Consider the following 17,623-nt stretch of genomic DNA (forward strand, 5'->3'; position numbering starts at 1 on the left):
CTGTAACGCTAAATATTGATCACCCTCTACATGTTTACATCTATAAAGTTGATCTTTTCTCATTCTGACATTAATATTAAAAACCTACCTTTTCTGTTTATAAATTATTAAAACAAACTTTTTAATACACTCAACGATAGATATGTGAGCGACTACAGGAAGGTTAACTAATTTGCATATTTCTTTGAAAAACGAGCGTTAATTAATTGCTTATTAATTTTTATGGTATCTTATTAGATGATTGGATTCATTTTACTATTACGCTAAATTCTATTCATGCACAGTTCTATGCAAAGTCCAACCTGGTATTTTCTTTGTTCTCTGCTGAAATTTGGTATTTGCACAATCTCCAAGTTCCTTTATCCAATACATACAGAGTTTTAAATGTAATATGAACATACATATTTCTGCCCAACACTCCACACAAGTTGTCCTTTATAAAACTGACTTCTATCATTGTAGTTCATATCCTTCAGTTGTAATATACCTTGTTCTTGCGCACCAAAGTAAAAAAAAAAAGTAATAAATAAAATTTTAAAAATCTTCATTATAATAAAGATTTGCTTTTTATAATGATACGCACTTGTCTATTGATAGCAGATAAGTTAAATTTACCTTTGACTGCCTCTGGGTAGTAGAAAGTGGGGCTTGGGTTTACTTTCAACAATCTCTTTATTATCGGTTCCCTTATTTTATTCTTTAATCCTCTTAATCCATGGAGAATGTTTCTGGAAAAGTGGGAAAATTGCTGTTTTCTGATCGAAATGTATCCGTATATAACACTTATCGCTGGATAGTTTTGGACCTTGAAATGGCATTTTAGCTCCTTACATCAAGTGGCTTCACGTCATGTCCGAAGCAATTTCCATAAAACATCAAATTATTCAATAATACGGAAACCAATATCGAGAATACGTACGTGGAGCTCCCCAGAATCTTCGCCATTCATATTATAATAAAAGCGAAGATAGTGATTAGCAGGGGTTACTGAAAGGGAAAACGTGACGCTTGTTGTCTCGCCGGGGTGTCCTTGGCTTGATTCCGCATAGAGGAAATAACCTGTGGAATATTCAAAACAAAACTAAAGGTTTGGTTACTGATCAAGTCACCATCATTGCACAGAAATTACTGGATTCATTTCTTCCACGCCGATTTTACCCTATCTCAATTTTGTTAGTCATAAAAAATTTCAAAGTAATCACAAGCGTTATTATTATTATTATTATTATTATTATTACTATTATTATTATTATTATTATTATACATACTAATATCTTTGAAAAGGGTTTGATACGTTTCGGCGTGGCCGATTTGGCATCGCGGTTCTGTTTGGTCGATCCGGCGTGGCCGATTCGGCATCAAATTAGCACTTCATTAGGTGTATCAGAAGCGGTCACTGACGTGATAAGAACTTTAATAATTCAGCTTACTATCTTTTGAAGCTTATAACTACTTGAAAAATATAATTCAAACCCTATTTTTTTTCAATTAAAGGAGCAAAGACCAAATTAAAAAAAATAACAGGTTTAATAGCAAATTATGCAATATTTGTTTTTTAAAATCGGTTTTCTTTAAAAAAGATTTAAAGAAAATTAACGAAATTTTACTTACTTCGATTATAAAAAATATATATAAATTCCAAAAAATCATTTACCTATAAAAAATACTATTCAATGAGTACTTCAATTCTTCATTGTTAAGAATTTATACATATTTATATTTTATATTCCATGTACTTTTTAAATAAAATACTTTTTTAAGCAAATATTCAAAAGAACGCGCGATCAGATGTTTTTCACAGTTGAAATAAAGAGAGACAAATATCTACTTTTTTCCGTGTTGAATCTTCGGTGGCGCAAAGCGTCACAATTAATGCCTCTTTCTATTGCGTGCTGTAAACCAAAATTAGTATTTAGGGGCCACCGTACATGAAAACTGAACACATTTACTTAATAGTTTATGCTGTTTAAAAACAAACCCACTCTGCTGATTTTTCTTTTATTCTCTGAATGAAATACATGAGTTTTTAAATAATATATTGAGTGACTTTTTTTTAATATTTAAAAGAAGAAAACATTGAATGAAATAGAAAAAAAATTGTCGACAGCATCCAATATTTACTTGACTATGTAAGCATCACATGAGCTTTTCTTAAAATTTTTTTTAAAATCAACGTGATTTAAAAAAGAAGGTTTTACACTTTAGACTTTACAGGTAAATTTCCAAAAAACACTTCTTTTTTTTTTGTTTTAAATTAGAATATTTTATTTATTGATCTTTTATCTTCAATTTGTGATATATAAATCTTTGGTGCGTAAATTAATTATTTACTTTTTAATAGACATTTCAAAATGAGGGGGGGCGTGAATTAAAAAACCGTTTGTCTAAAATATTATATTCGGTTTATTGGAAAGAGAATAAAATTTCACATTGACCCTGAAAATATCGTAAAAATTTAACCAATAGAAAAAATTTGATAGATTTTTTAAAGTTTAAAAATTGAAAAAAAGTAACTCGTAAAATTCAATTGATTTCATTACGTAAAAAAATGGCTGCATGAACGCGCGCAGGCACTTTGTAAGCACTGTTTTTTTTTAATAAAAAATAATATTTCTATTATTTTTTAAACAACTTTATATTTTTTTTTTTGGAAGTATATTCCATAAAGAAATAAACAATCCACTTTTAAAAGAGAAATTACGATTTTTTTATATTTTATTCGCAGTTTTGTGTTAGGGGTGTCAAAAATTCCACAACAATTTTTATACACCTCGTGCTTCATTGTTATAATCCAAGTTTTTTTTTTTTTTTTTTTTTTAATTTTCAGTAACCGAAGATATTTTTTCTCTGAATAAAACTGAAATAAAAATTATTAAAAGAAAAAAATAATTTGATTAAAAAAAAAGAACTTAAAATAACCGTGTTTATTTAAAATACAACACCAAAACAGACAAAAACACCCAGTCGTCAACAACGGAATTATAGTTTCATATTGTTTTTTCTTTTTTATTAAAAAAATATATAAAATATTTTTGAAGTTTTTAATCTTCAAAATCAGTGAGAAAAGAAAAAAACAAAAGAGTTTCGCAAAAAACATGATTTTTCTTAAAAACAGTTAAAATAATATCTTTTCATATTGCTTTCTTGATTTAAAAAAAAATTATAAAATCTTTTTAAAATATAACTGGCGTGATTAACGCCGAATTGTACCTCCACCGAATTGGCCACGTTGTCGAATCGGCCACGCCGAAACGTCCCATTCCATTTTGTAAAAACACTATTTAACATCTTTTATATTTGAGTTTTGTATGTGTTTGAGTCTAGGTGTATCAGAATTTTTGTAGGAATTTTTGACACCCCTAACACAAAACTGCGAATAAAATATAAAAAAACTCGTAATTTCTCCTTTAAAGGTGGGTTGTTTATTTTCTTTATGGATTATACTTCCAAAATAAACTATTAAAGTTGTTTTAAAAGTAATAGAAATATTTTTTTTAAACAGTAATGAATTTCACGAACTCAGTATTTTTCAATTTTTAAACTTTAAAAATCTATCAAAATTTTTCTATTGATTCTATTTTTACGATATTTTCAGGGTCAATGTGAAATTTTATGCTCTTTCCAATATACCGAATATAATATTTTAGACAAACGTTTTTTTTTTAATTCACCCCCCCATTTTCAAGTGTCTATTAAAAAGTAAATAATTAATTTACTCACCAAAGTGTTATATATCACAAATTGAAGAGAAAAGGTCAATAAATAATATATTCAAATTTAGAACAAAAAAGTAGTGTTTTTTTAGAAATTTACCTGTAAAGTTCGAAGTTTAAAACCTTTTTTTTAAACTCGTTATTTGTTTTTTCTTTTTTTTTTTTAATGAAACCTTGGTCCTTGCTCCTTTAATTGAAAAAAAAAATTAAGGCTTGAATTACAGTTTTCGAGTAGTTATAAGCTTGGAAAGACAGGGGGTCGAATAATTCACGCCTCCCATTTTGAAATGTCTATTAAAAAGTAAATAATTAATTTACTCACCAAAGTCTTATATATCACAAATTGAAGAGAAAAGTCAATAAATAATTTATTCAAATTTAAAACCAAAAAAGTAGTGTTTTTTAGAAATTTACTTGTAAAGTCCGAAGAAACACGGTTTTTTTTTTTGGTTTTTTTTTAATGAAACCTTGGTCCTTGCTCCTTAAATTGTAAAAGAAATTAGGGCTTGAATTACATTTTTCGAGGAGTTATAAGCTTGAAAAGATGGGGTCGAATTATTCACTGTTTTTCACGAAATTTCTGACACGCCTAGTATTACACATGCAACATATATAAAAAATGAACCAAAACTCAGATTTAAAGAAAAATAAAAAGTATTTATTATACATAAAAACAAAGTAACAAAAATATTTACATGGGAGAAAAGCAAGTTCTTATTTCAGTCTAGTTTACGTTTAGAAGAAAGACCGCGTTATTGAGAAATAATATTTATTTGGTCAGAGAGAATGTCAGAAAATCTTTATAATTATCAAATGTGCAGTTTTCCTTTGAAAGTACTTGTAATTGATGCTCTTTATAAGATTCTTTTCGACCGGATTTGGATCCCAGGAAATATTGGCTGGGGTTAATCTCGTCAGTGTGTGACAACCTGGAACAGCGTAACGACTCAAACTGACTCACAATCTGACTGACTAAAGAGTTGACGCTATTAGTGTTCTTTTATAGCTTTGATAAATAGAAAGTTCCAGAAACGTTCTAAATGAAACACCTCAACTTAGAACATTTCAGAAACTCTCGAAAAAGAACAGTTTTATGTTCTATATTTAGAACTCTCCAATCATCTTAACAAAAACAATTTTATATTCGTCTTCGAAATCTTGTGGGCGATTACTTCTTCGCCTCCCTTCTTCCTCTTTTTCACAGAAGAGATGTTGCGAGTCTATCTCTGCTTTATCATTAATTTCATGGCAGGTGCTCGACTGAGCTTCAATCTATGGTCCAACATCCTACAAAACATTCGCAACAATTACTCGTCTATCTACAGCAACTGTCAACAATTCCCCTTACTCTCTACCAGACTAAACGAAAATTCAATGAGCACAGTTTATTTCTTAGAACGTTTGTTTGTGGAGCACAATACCGCGGGACTGCTTCCCAGCTGACTATAACATCATCGTTTTGAAATCTAATGTAAATAAGTTCTTGTTGAGCCGTCCTCTTAAATACTCAAACCTTATTCAAATTCCGTCATGACTGATCAAGATAGTGTCTCATAGACTACCCGACAACGAATAATTTATTGAAGTTATGAATATATACGTTAATATGTATATAATTTTTAGTTTGTCTATCCGATCCACTTTTTCTTGGAAACTACTATGCCGATCTTGCTGAACGTTTTTATGGATCTTTGTTATGATAAGATGCAGCAAACTAGGTATTTTGGTATCCATTCGATAATTAGAAATAAATAGGGATTAGTAACCACATTTACTCTAGAAATGTTCTCGGAAACTACTAGACCGATCTATCCGAAATTTTGTGCAGATCTTTGTTATGATAATGTGCAGCGAACTAAGTATTATGGTATTGTTTCGATGCACAGTTAAGCATTAATAGAGATTGATATGATTAGTAAATGCAAAAATGAGTACAAATTCAACCATCAATTTGGCATAAAGAACTCATTTTAGGTCAACGGGCTATAACTTTTAACTGTTTTTAATGGGCAAAAATTTCTAGTTTTTAAATAATTGTTGTAATATATAGCAATAAGATATAAATACCTTTTCCAATTGTTCCCGTGTGGTCAGCTGTTGGACCTGTGCGACTTGTAGGCGTGCTTTTTGCTCTTGTCCATCTGAACGAATTGGTCTTATATTTTATATCGTAATCACAAAGATGGGGATAGTCAAAGTTGCAGTCGTGCTCCAAAATTCCTCCTGGTAAAAACCAATTTTTCTTTTTTAAAATATTAAAAATTAAAAACATTAAAAAAGTTTTCGAAATATTGATTAACAATCGATGAAAATGAACTTCCGATAGAAATTCACAAATAAAAAAATCCGACATTTAGAATAATATTTTTCTAAAATTAATATTATTTAAATTAAAAATATGTCATAGCTATTGTTTTGTTTTTTTTACTTGCCTCCCCACTAGGGCAGAGTTAGACACAAGGTCGATTTTTAATGTGCGCGTGTGTGTGTGTGTGGGGGGGGAACCAGCTCCCCCAAAAAGGAGCACTCTGTTTAGTAACCAAAAAAAATGTATCAGTCATGAAGGATGACGTGAAAAAAGTGAAGTGCAGCACAAGAACAGATACTACACTTTGATCTTCATATATAATTTATTTCGTTAAAATGAAAATTACAATCAAAATAATTCAATGTAAAATTAAAATAAATTAAAAGTAAAATTCAAGTTTAGAAAACAAATTTAGGCACAAGGCCTTATAAGATCTGGGAGGGGGAGTGTTGCAGGGTCTTTGTTACTAAAGTGAAAATGGAGTCTTTGGCGACTTTACTCTTGACTGGCAATATTTACCACAATACCGCATTCACTCTGTGGACTCTAAACTAACTAATGGATATATATACAATTTCTGTGTGTGTGTGTGTGTGTGTGTGTGTGTGTGTTTGTGCGTGCGTGCGTGCGTGCGCGTGTGTGTGTGTGTGCAAAAAAATTTTTTTTATTTTTTTTTTATTATTAAAATGTGTGTGTGTGCAATTTTTTTTTTTTAAATGTGTGTGTGCGTGTGAAAAAGTTCAATTCATTGGACATAAAAACTTCTTGAATTTGGAAGAGAAACAGTTCGTGTTGGGGAGTGGGGAATTCTAGAAAAAATATACAAAAAATAAAATTGCTTAGTGCATAGTAAGGTCCATCCCTAAGCTAATCTAGAAAGTTAGATCACCTACTGTTTTCCGGGGCACCAAAAACAAGTGGTAAGATCCCTAGGAAGAATTCTTATCGGGTGTAGGGAGGAAAAATAAATAATTGTCAAAAACAAAGAAGGGGAAAAAGATTGGGGGGGGGGGTAGGCGGCGACCATCGAGTAGGGGTTGACCAGTGTGTGATAAAACAAAAAGATAGGGGGGGGTAGTGGTAGGGTAGCCTCGGAAGGTTCTCTAGTGCCAAAAAAAAAAAACAATCGGGGGACAGGATCTCATTTGTACCACGAGTCAAGAGTCTCTTTACTATTTATTTTTCTAACCTAGCGGGATGGGCTCCATAGGACCCAGTACCGCGTGTGCCATGCTTATGGTGGTAACACGAATTCAAACTTGGCACTTTGTCGGATGCACAAGCTAGCGTCATGCACCCACCTCTTGTCAAAGGCCACTCGAGGCAACCTCTTCCAATCGCATCTGATCTTTACTTTAAGCAGATGTTTAAAGTAGATGATCAGATCCCGATCCGGAACAGATATCCCTTTATGGACTCGCTTGAGGCATGTGATCCATATGCTAGTATCGCTAGAAAAACCATTCTTTTCTCCCTAGGCAGCGGCGGATCCATGTTCTCCACAAAGTATGATTCGTCGAGTTCAAGCTAACGCTTTGCATCGATGCGAGCCGTCACCTCGTTGACGTACCCTAGGAGGGTCTTGAGCCTGCTGCAGCGGAAAAAGGCATGACCGGCTGTTTCCCTCATGTCCTCGTCGCAGCGCAAGCAGTAGACCCGGGTTTCTTCATTGTACAGATATAGTTCTTCAAGGAGGGGCAGTGCGTTCCAGACAAGTCTCCAGGTAAGGGAAAATTTCGAGTTTGTAAGAAAGTTCCGTCCCGGAGCCCAACTCCACTGGGAGCGGACTTCCTCTAACGACATCTCCGTCCATTTCACTAGCGGTTCTTTTGTGCTACGTCCCACTAGCTCCCGATAAAGCTTGTTCCTAGACTGTTCAAGGACACTGGTCCCCGGCAACGCTCTAAGTGCGGCTCGGCGAAGACCGAGGGGTTGGATGTGAGATTGGAAAACGAGCTTCCAACCGCAGTGACCCATGGAACGTCTATGTACAACGAACGGCTCAGGAAGGCCAACCTCTCTGCGTGCTTGTGACACAGGAGATCGGGCAGTCCCAAGCCTCCCTCGTTCGGATTTCGAACACAGACCTCTCTGCAAACATAATGCTTACCCTCGTTCCACAAGAGTGTGTTGAGGTGCTCCTGCAAGCTGATTCGTCGTTTTGCAGGGAGGGGAAGTACAGACAGAGAGTAAAGGATGAGCGGAAAGACGTATGTAGCACACACCTCCGCCTGACCCTTCAAGGACAATTTCCTTCAAACCCAAGTCTTGACAGAGGATTCGACCTTGGTCTCTACTTCCGACCAGTTTTCCTTCAGCTGGAGACCCGGTCTGAACCACACACCGAGGATCCGGACCGGGCCGTCTGTCCAACTGAAGATGCCTGGAAGCAAATTTACTCCGGTCCAAGCACCCAACCGCAGACCCACCGACTTACTGCGATTGAAGACGGGCTCCGTAACTTCTTCATATTGAGCGAGCGCCTCGGTGACCACTTGAATGTCCGTGGGGCAAGACATGAACACAGTGATATCATTGGCGAACGCGGAAACCCTGGCTCGTGTGCCTTCAGGGAGAGCTATCCCGTGCAGGACTGGTGTAGTCGCCTTGTCCCTTAACTTGCGAAGGAGAGGTTCCAATGCCAGGACATACAAGAGAGGCGACAGCAGACAACCCTGTCGCACCGACTGGGAGACAGCAAAAGACTCCGACAGCTTACCATTGATCTGCACCGCTACCGTTGGCCTGTCATACAGTACAGATCCACTTGTGGAAGTCCGGATTAAATCCGGCAGCCTCCAGCACAGATTCCAGGAACCGATGGTCCACCCTATCGAAAGCCTTGGACTGATCCAAACTGATCAACGCGGCCTTGGCGTCGTCTTCTGTCCCCTCTATGATCGTGCATATTAGATGAAGATTGTCTTGAATCGATCTCCCCTTCACAGCATAGCTCTGGTCTGGTTCGATCAAGTCAGTGATGACAACCTGCAACTGATTCGCAAGAACCTTGGCTAAAATCTTTTTTGTTTAGCAGAGTTAAAAGCCTGAAATCGTCTGAACCTTCCTCCCCACCATGCCGTTGCTCTTTCCTCAGCAATGTGATCACTTCTTTGGTCACCTGCCCAGGGATGGAGCCCTGAACAAACCAATGGTTGAACATATCCTTCAGAATAGGGACCAACATGGGCGACAGCCTCAAGTAGAATTCGTAGGGTAGACCATCAAGCCCCGGGGACTTGTTGCAGCTGACCTGCTTTAATGCAGTAATGATCTCATGTTCCATGACAAGACCATCACAGCTAGCCACTCAAGCCGCCATGAGGCGGGGTGAGTCGGCCAAATAGCTGCCAACCTCTTCGACCCTGAGTCTGGGTAGTTGGGTGAAGCACTCCGATAGATGCTTTCGAAACCTTCGCAAATCTCTCGCGTCAACATGAGAGTGCCCTTCCAGCTCATTTACTTTTCGAATCTACCCATCCGAGCCGCACCTTAGCACAGCCTTACGCTCAACAGCATCTACATTAACAGCCTCGTTTAAGACTTTCATTAGCCTAGCCCTAACTATCTTGCTAAGCCAAGCGGTTGAGGTCCTGTTTAGCTAGTGCTATCTCTATGCCCCCCCTCCACCACCCGGGTCAGCCTATTCTCTATACGCTTCTTCGTCTTAGCCTTATCTAGTGCGAGGCATTGGCTGTACTGGACCGAGAAGCATCTAATCTTAGCCTTGAGACTAACCCACCACTTACTCCTGGTAACCGCCCCCACTAATGCCCGTTGGATTATCTCTGTAACCTTCAACCGGTAGTCCTCCAGCTCCAACAAGGTGCTGTTGAACTTCCAGTATCTGGTCAGTTTAGGCCTAGAGCTCAAGTTCAGGCGGGCCATAACTAGTTTATGGTCCGAGTGTCCTAAAAAGTGGAACGTGGGGCAAGATAGGAAATCTACATCGCCTCTTCTAACTAACATCCGATCCAAGTAAGTACTCGGATAGGAAGGCGCATTAGGATGCCACGTCCACATCTCCTGCCCCGAGTGATCCAGGCGAAATCTGTCGACCAGGTCGCATGAAGCCATCAGGTCAGACAGACTGCTGTCACACCACACCGACCCGCTAGTCCCCCCCGACCTTATCTATCTTGGGATCAAGGATGGCATTCCAATCACTCATTAAAACTACCCTCGCTGGATCATCTATAAAACCCTCCACCTGTCGAAAGAAGGAAGCCCTCTCCACAGCGGAGTTACTATCCGAAACACACTGCTATTAATGGCAAAATCGATGACAATCACCTGCCCATTCCCGTCCACATGAACAACATTCACCGACACTGATAGGGTGCGATTTACTAGCAAGGAGATTCCACGACTATAGGTATTGCCATATGCTGAGTAAACATCGAAATCGTTCACCAGCACCTGACAATCCCCGTCACAAATAAAGTGGGTCTCCTGTATAGCGGCAATATCTACCTCGAGGGACACCAGATCTCTCAGCACGCACGTGGCCTTGCTTTGACATCTGAGGCCCCTCACATTATAAGTAGCCAAGTTTAAAGCCATGTCACACACGGGACTGAAACCCTCGGTGGTGAGGACGTGGCAGGCTTGTCCAAGGCTTCCGGTCAGTAATTCAGCTGAGGGTGATCCATTCTTGGCCACGCCTCCCACGTCCAGGGGAAAGGTTAGTTTGAGTGCCCTGTAAAAGGAGGGGTGGATGTAAACAGGGACTCTGCCCTCACATTTGTAAAATAAATTGTTCAAAAGGCCAAGAAAAACTGAAAAAGCTTAGAACAGCATCTATTAACAACAGACCTTTGATCCTAACCAAAAAGGCCAAGCACAAAAGTGTTACGGACAGACCGACCGACAGACCTACGGACAGACCGACCGACGGATCGATGGAGTGACTTATAGAGTCGCTTGCACGCGACTACACATGTAGTTTGCTTTAAGCATTTTTTATTGTTTATATAAACGTCATTTACAGAAGTTACTACGATTTAGATGCGTAGTGGATAAACTGAAGAAAATTAAAATATATAACAGTGGAATTAGATATGCAGATTCCACTTATTGATTAATGCAATATATATATATATATATATATATATATATATATATATATATATATATATATATATATATACAGTGCTATGCAAAAGTATTGGATACATTACATTTTTCTTCATAACTTTAATTAGGGTTCAAGATTTTACCTAAAATTTGGTCAGTATATTCCTGTTACTATTCGAACTAATATTTGGGGTAGCAATTACAAAATTCAAGTTTAGAAGGTTTACATTAAAGGAAAAATATAAATCAACTAACGCAAAAGTATTGGATACATTGGTTTAATATTTGGTTGCATAGCTTTTATTGCGTTCAACAGCTTCCAATCGCTTTCTATAGTTGCAGGCATGTTTTTTGCAAAGATATGCAGGTATTTTGCGCCATTCTTCTTTGCAAAACTGTTCTAGTTGTTGAATATTTTGTGGGTTCCTCTTGTGAACATTGATCCTCAATATTTTCCACAAATGTTCAATTGGGTTGAGGTCTGGAGACTGACTGGGCCAAATAAGAACGTCAATTCCGTTATTTCTAAGCCATTCTTTGGTTAGTTTGGCAGTATGCTTGGGATCATTCTACTGCTGAAATACGAAATTGCTATTATGTTCCAACAAATCAGCAGATTTCTGGAGGGTTTTCTCCAAAATCTTCCTGTACATACGTCCATTCATTCTACCATTGATGATTTCTAGATTTGGATGAAAAAAAAACCCATACTATAATCAAACCACCGTCAAACTTTACCGTAGGAATGGTATTCTTTTTGTTATAGGCGGTGCCATTTTTATGCCATACATGTGTTGCTGTGTTTCTTCCTAAGATTTCGATTTTCTTTTCGTCTGACCAGATTACCTTGTTCCAAAATTCTTGTGGTTGTTCTCCATATGTTTTAACATAATTCAAATGTGATCTAACATGTTTAAGCTTCAATAATGGACTTTTCTTTGGGACCTTAATACAAAACCTGAACAATTTAGAACTCTACTGATTGTATTCTTGCTCACATTAATCCCAGCTTCTCTGAGGTCGGTTTGAATTTCACCACGAGTAAGAAAAGGGCTTTTTTGTACATTTCTGCTTACCCACCTTGATTTTTTTTCGTTTAATTTCCTTGACCGACCACATCTTGGAAGATTTGCAACAGCTTCACCAGGTTTTTTAAACTTTCTAATAACGTTTAAGTGGTAGATTAAGTTCCCTTCATATTATTCGATACCCTTTTCCTTCTTTGTGCTTATCAATGTTTTTTTTTAATGAATGTCTATTGACAACTCTTTAGTTTTAGGCATTTTTTATAAATGAACTGGTTCACTTTGAAGGAGTGAGCCCAAAATGGAAGAATTTTATAAAATTAATATAAAGCTCTCGGATTGGTCAATGATAACTCATTTGCATTATTGCAACATGCTAAGCAAAAGTCATTTAAAGTTATTTCAGAAAAAATAATTTTTTAAAAGTGTATCTAATACTTTTGCGTTTGTTAATTCATATTTTTCCTTAGATATAAACTTTCTAAACTTTGATTTTATAATTACTACCCCAAATATTAGTTAGAATAGTAATAGGAATATACTGACCAAATTTTAGGTAAAGTTATGAAGAAAAATGTAATGTATCCAATACTTTTACGTGGCACCCTATACACACACACACACACACACACACACACACACACACACACACATATATATATATATATATATATATATATATATATATATATATATAGGTGTATCACAAAGGTGAGTACACACCTTACATTTCTTCAAATATTTAAGTATATCTCTTCATGGGCCAATATTGAAAAATGATTTTTGACACAATGAAAGTAGTTTGTCTGCAGCATATGTACAAGAGTTGATTTATTCTCCCCTCAAAATAACTCAAAATATAGCCATTAAAAGTTAAATCCCTGACAACAAAAGTGAGTACACCCCTTACGAAAAGTTGTCACTTCGGGTCAAGATCAAAGTGTAGTATCTGTTCTTCAGATGCTGCACTTAAGATAATTTGTACCAGTCAATGGAGGGGAAACCCTCTATACTGGGACAATTATTATTTTTGGTAACCAGAGTGCCCCCTTTTTGCCTACTTTTAGGGGAGCTGGTTTTTACCTCACATTAAAAACGGCCTTGTGCCTAATTTGCTCAGTGGGGGAGCAAATAAATACCATCTGTTCCGGCAGATGCTGCACTTAAGATGGTTTGTACCAGTCAATGGAGGGGAAACCCTCTATACTGGGACAATTATTATTTTTGGTAACCAGAGTGACCCCTTTTAGGGGAGCTGGTTTTTACCTCACATTAAAAACGGCCTTGTGCCTAATTTGCTCAGTGGGGGAGCAAATAAATACCATCTGTTCTTGACTATTTTAAAAAAACTGATTACATATAATGATAGAAGATGTATCGAGACGCAGGAATGGGTATGTTTGATCTGGAATAATAATGATTCATTAAAATTGTGGGGTCTGCGTTCGCGCCTGGTCCACAAAGTATGGAAATAAAAAATTTTAAAATTAAAAAAAAGCGTTTACAAGTGTTTTTGATATAGATGCACATAATAATACTTTGATAAGTATGTTTTAAATTAAATAGGGATGGTATAATAAAATTGTGGGGTCTGCGGTCGCGCCCGGCCTCCATAGAATGGAAATAGGCACAAACTTTAATAAAGACTTTTCATATCTATCTGCGTAAATATACTTTGATAATTATGTTTCAGTTTGAAGAAATATGGTATAATAAAATTGTGGGGTGTTCGTTCGCACCGGACCTCCATAGAATGGAAATATGTCACAAAGTTTTACAAAAATTTTTTAATATAGATCCACAGAATATTGTGATAAGTGTTTCAGTGTGAACAGGTATGGTATAATAAATTATGGGATTTATCATCATATTTTGCTTTGGTTTTGATACTCCCAAATTCGAAGCTATCTTTTTACAAACCTTCCTTTTCATAACCTATCATACTTTCATAAATCAGAGTCCATTTTCTGCCGGCTGTTTTGGAACCCAGTCAACAACGGGTACTTTTTCTAGTATATATATATATATATATATATATATATATATATATATATATATATATATATATATGTGTGTGTGTGTGTGTGTGTGTGTGTGGTGTGTGTGTGTGTGTGTGTGTGTTTCTTTTTCAATGTATGTTCTCTTTTCTGTATTTTTCATATACAGCATATGTTCGTTTTCCGCGTGCTTGTGTGTGTGGGTGTTTACACATATTCAAACACACATAGTTCACAATAATAACATTATATAGACAGTTCTTTAAATATCCTCGTCTGCATTGCACAGACGAAGGGAAACGTACCTTCTTCCACTGGTCTGTCTTGACTGATTGGTCTAAGATGCTGCAAGATGAAGATTACCAGACTCAGGTTATAATTCCATATCTTTATTTCTTTCTTCGACTCGGAGTTTGGAACGTTCACTTTGACTTCTACATTCTGCTATATTGCGTTTGTTAACTTCCATGAACTTAAAAATATACCGACTAATTCCAAGAATAGACCTAACTCTGACTGATCTGTATTTCGTGTTCGTGAATATATGATAACTTGTTTCTTTGTTCTATCTTACGTCACGCAACCAGGCCAATTTCATTATTTATTATTTTCCAACTTTTAAAACTATTTGCAATAACTTCATTGTTTGATTTGGATCCCAACGTCCTTTGTTTATTTTTCTAAACTGAATTTCAACTGCTATATTTTATTTTGTAACATTCCCTGTTGAAATCTTTCATATTGAATAACATTTGAACATATCGCGATATTATCTTTTATTTCATCGTCCTCCCAGTAACCTGACGCGGTGCGAGGGTCACAATATCCAATAAGGGCATCCGCAAGACAACATTCTGGTGAACAACAACGACGACGACGACGACGACGAAGATGGGGAAAACAGTCACTAATAAAATAAAAACATAAACTATGGAACCTCATCTCAAAGGATAAAAATAAAATAAATGTAATAATACAATTCGATACGGACTCGACAATCGAAGACCAGATAAGAACAAAAAGAATGAATTTATAAGACCATAAAATCCAAGCTTGATCTCCCTTTGGGGGCCCGTGGCACAGTGGATACAGACGTTGAGTCTCTACGGTTCTAGGTGAGCATTATTTGAAGATAGCGGTTTCAATCCTACCCAAAGCAGACCAGATGATTAGTAGGACAAAACTATGGGAGGCAATAATTACTATGGATACAGTTACAAGACTCGGTATTCCTATCCTGTCGCGGTTAACCACCTGAAGAAGGCCAGAGGATGAGTTGACCGAAACGTCGTGAAACAGCAACAACAATTATGGAGAATAGAATAACAGTCCGCAAAAAGAATGAATGCACAAATTATGAAGCCTCAGTTTGGAGGATTAAAAAAAAATAATGAAATAAAATAAATAGATATAAATATATAATCCCAAAACACTATCGCTGCTTCTGACTGTAAAGTAAATATTTCTTTCTGTAGAAAGACTGTAGATTAGTACATAAATCGAACTCGATTAGAATAGAGGGTGTTACGAATACAGACTGCAAGTCCGTGTATGTGTCTGGCTGAGTCTTTACGACAAAGTGGAAGATAACCAGACATGTTAAAGTGGTTGGAAGGAATGGAGAAGTGCAAGTTAGTTTCACTTAGCGCTAAGACATCCAGGAAGTTTGCAAGGAGAAATGATTTTACCTCGTCTCAGTTAGTTCTAAATCCACGGGTATTTGCCTCAAGGGATGAGACGAAGCATTGTTCAAGTGTGCCTGAAAGTACTTCTTTTAAACTCCTCGGCCTAACGTTTACAGGGAATATGAACTGGAATAGATACATTGAGAGCATTGCCAAGGCTGCTGCAAGGAAGGTTGGCTCCCCCTACCGTGCTAGAAAACTACTTACGCCTGGCAGTATCCTATACCTCTATAAGGCCACCATTTGCCCATGTATGGAGTACTGTTGTCACATCTGGGCTGGTGCATCTGCTGCTTGTCTCTCGCTCCTGGACAGGGTTCAAAAGAGAGTCGCCAATCTGATAGGTCCTGAACTGTCATCTAGGCTTCAACCTCTGTCCCATCGTTGAGATGTTGCATCCATCTGTCTGTTCTACAAATACTTTAATGGTGAATGCTCTGACGAACTGCAAACACTTGTACCTCCCCGACGTAACTACCCCCGACAAACCCGACAAGCTACTAAGTCTCATCCCTTTACAGTAGAGATCCCTAGGTGCAAGAAAGCCTTTTACTCCAATAGTTTCTTCCCCAGAACTGCGGGTCTTTGGAACTCCCTTCCGGGATTCTGCTTTCCCAACTGCACTGATGTGCAGAAGTTCAAGTGTAATGTTAACAAACATCTTTCTACTCATCTCCCTTCATAATGACCCCGCTAATTAAGTCCCTGATAGTAGCCCCCTGCTTCAAAGTGGCACTGCGCCTTGTTTGGGGTGAAAATTGAATAAAAAAATTTTTTAAAAATTGTGCGTCTGGTTTGATCGTTATTTTGGATGAAGCTGTCATTTTTATAGTTTAAGTTTAGGGCGATACTAGGCAAAGTGGATGCGTACTGCCGCCATTATGCAAACTTAAATCGAACTCGATTAGAATAGAGTCTTCCCAGAGTTTCCAAGAAATAAATGCACGGTCAGAAGGTTAATCATTTAAACGGTGATATCTCAGTCGAAAAGAAATGAATCAAGTGATGCAAAACGAAACAAGACTTACTTGGACATTTTTCGTGATGATAAGTCAGATTATCCAATCGAGTAACGGCATCTGGTCCAAATCCATTAGTTGACACGAACACAATTCGCATCTTTTCAGCGGATGGAATATCGATGCAGCCGAGGGCCCAGTCAGTGATTGTCTCATCGTTAGAACTCCACAATACAGTTTCCCTTTTGTTGTCTCGTAAATAGATAGTGAACTTATACACGTCTGATCCGTACATTTGGTACTGGAATCTTAAGCTGCCGTTAAACATGCTACCATTGATTTCGGGAGAAATCAAAGATGAGTTTGCAACTTCCTGATAATCATCTTGACCATTGATTTCCATGTAATAATTTTCTAGAAAAAAAAGAAGATGTTTCAGTTTTTACAAACAAAAACAATGATTACTTTATTTGTTTTTTTTTAAATAACATGATATAATCAATTAAGCCACACACACACACACACACACACACACACACACACACACACACACACACACCCTATATATATATATATATATATATATATATATATATATATATATATATATATGGGGCCCGTTTTTTGGAGGGGTCACTCTATATATATATCTATAATATAAAGCTGAATGTGTGCGTGTGTGTGAGAGTGTGTGCACGTGTGTGTGTGTGTCTGGTCACGAATTTGTTCCTATATGGTTGACTATTTAAAAAAAAACTGATTACGTATAATGATAGAAGATGTATCGAGACACAGAAATGGGTATGTTTGATCTGGCAGAACGGGGATTCATTAAAATTGTGGGGTCTGCGTTCGCGCCT

General features: G+C 36.8%; 1 protein-coding gene across 3 annotated transcripts in view; it reads right to left on the reverse strand.

Annotated features, from left to right (window-relative positions):
• LOC145241359 (MAM and LDL-receptor class A domain-containing protein 2-like) overlaps positions 1-17,623 on the reverse strand; it is a 201,350-nt gene that overhangs the window by 105,713 nt on the left and 78,014 nt on the right. For all 3 annotated transcript variants that reach the window (XM_080104232.1, XM_080104233.1, XM_080104234.1), the window contains 3 exons: positions 16,833-17,177; positions 5,781-5,936; positions 920-1,059 (listed from right to left, as the gene is read on the reverse strand). In XM_080104232.1, coding sequence (XP_079960358.1) covers positions 920-1,059; positions 5,781-5,936; positions 16,833-17,177 — 641 coding nt within the window. The remainder of the gene's footprint in view (positions 1-919; positions 1,060-5,780; positions 5,937-16,832; positions 17,178-17,623) is intronic.

This window comes from Euprymna scolopes, chromosome 20, assembly GCF_053919585.1.
Source record: "Euprymna scolopes isolate OS-2025 chromosome 20, ASM5391958v1, whole genome shotgun sequence".
Classification (NCBI taxonomy): Eukaryota; Metazoa; Mollusca; class Cephalopoda; order Sepiida; family Sepiolidae; genus Euprymna; species Euprymna scolopes.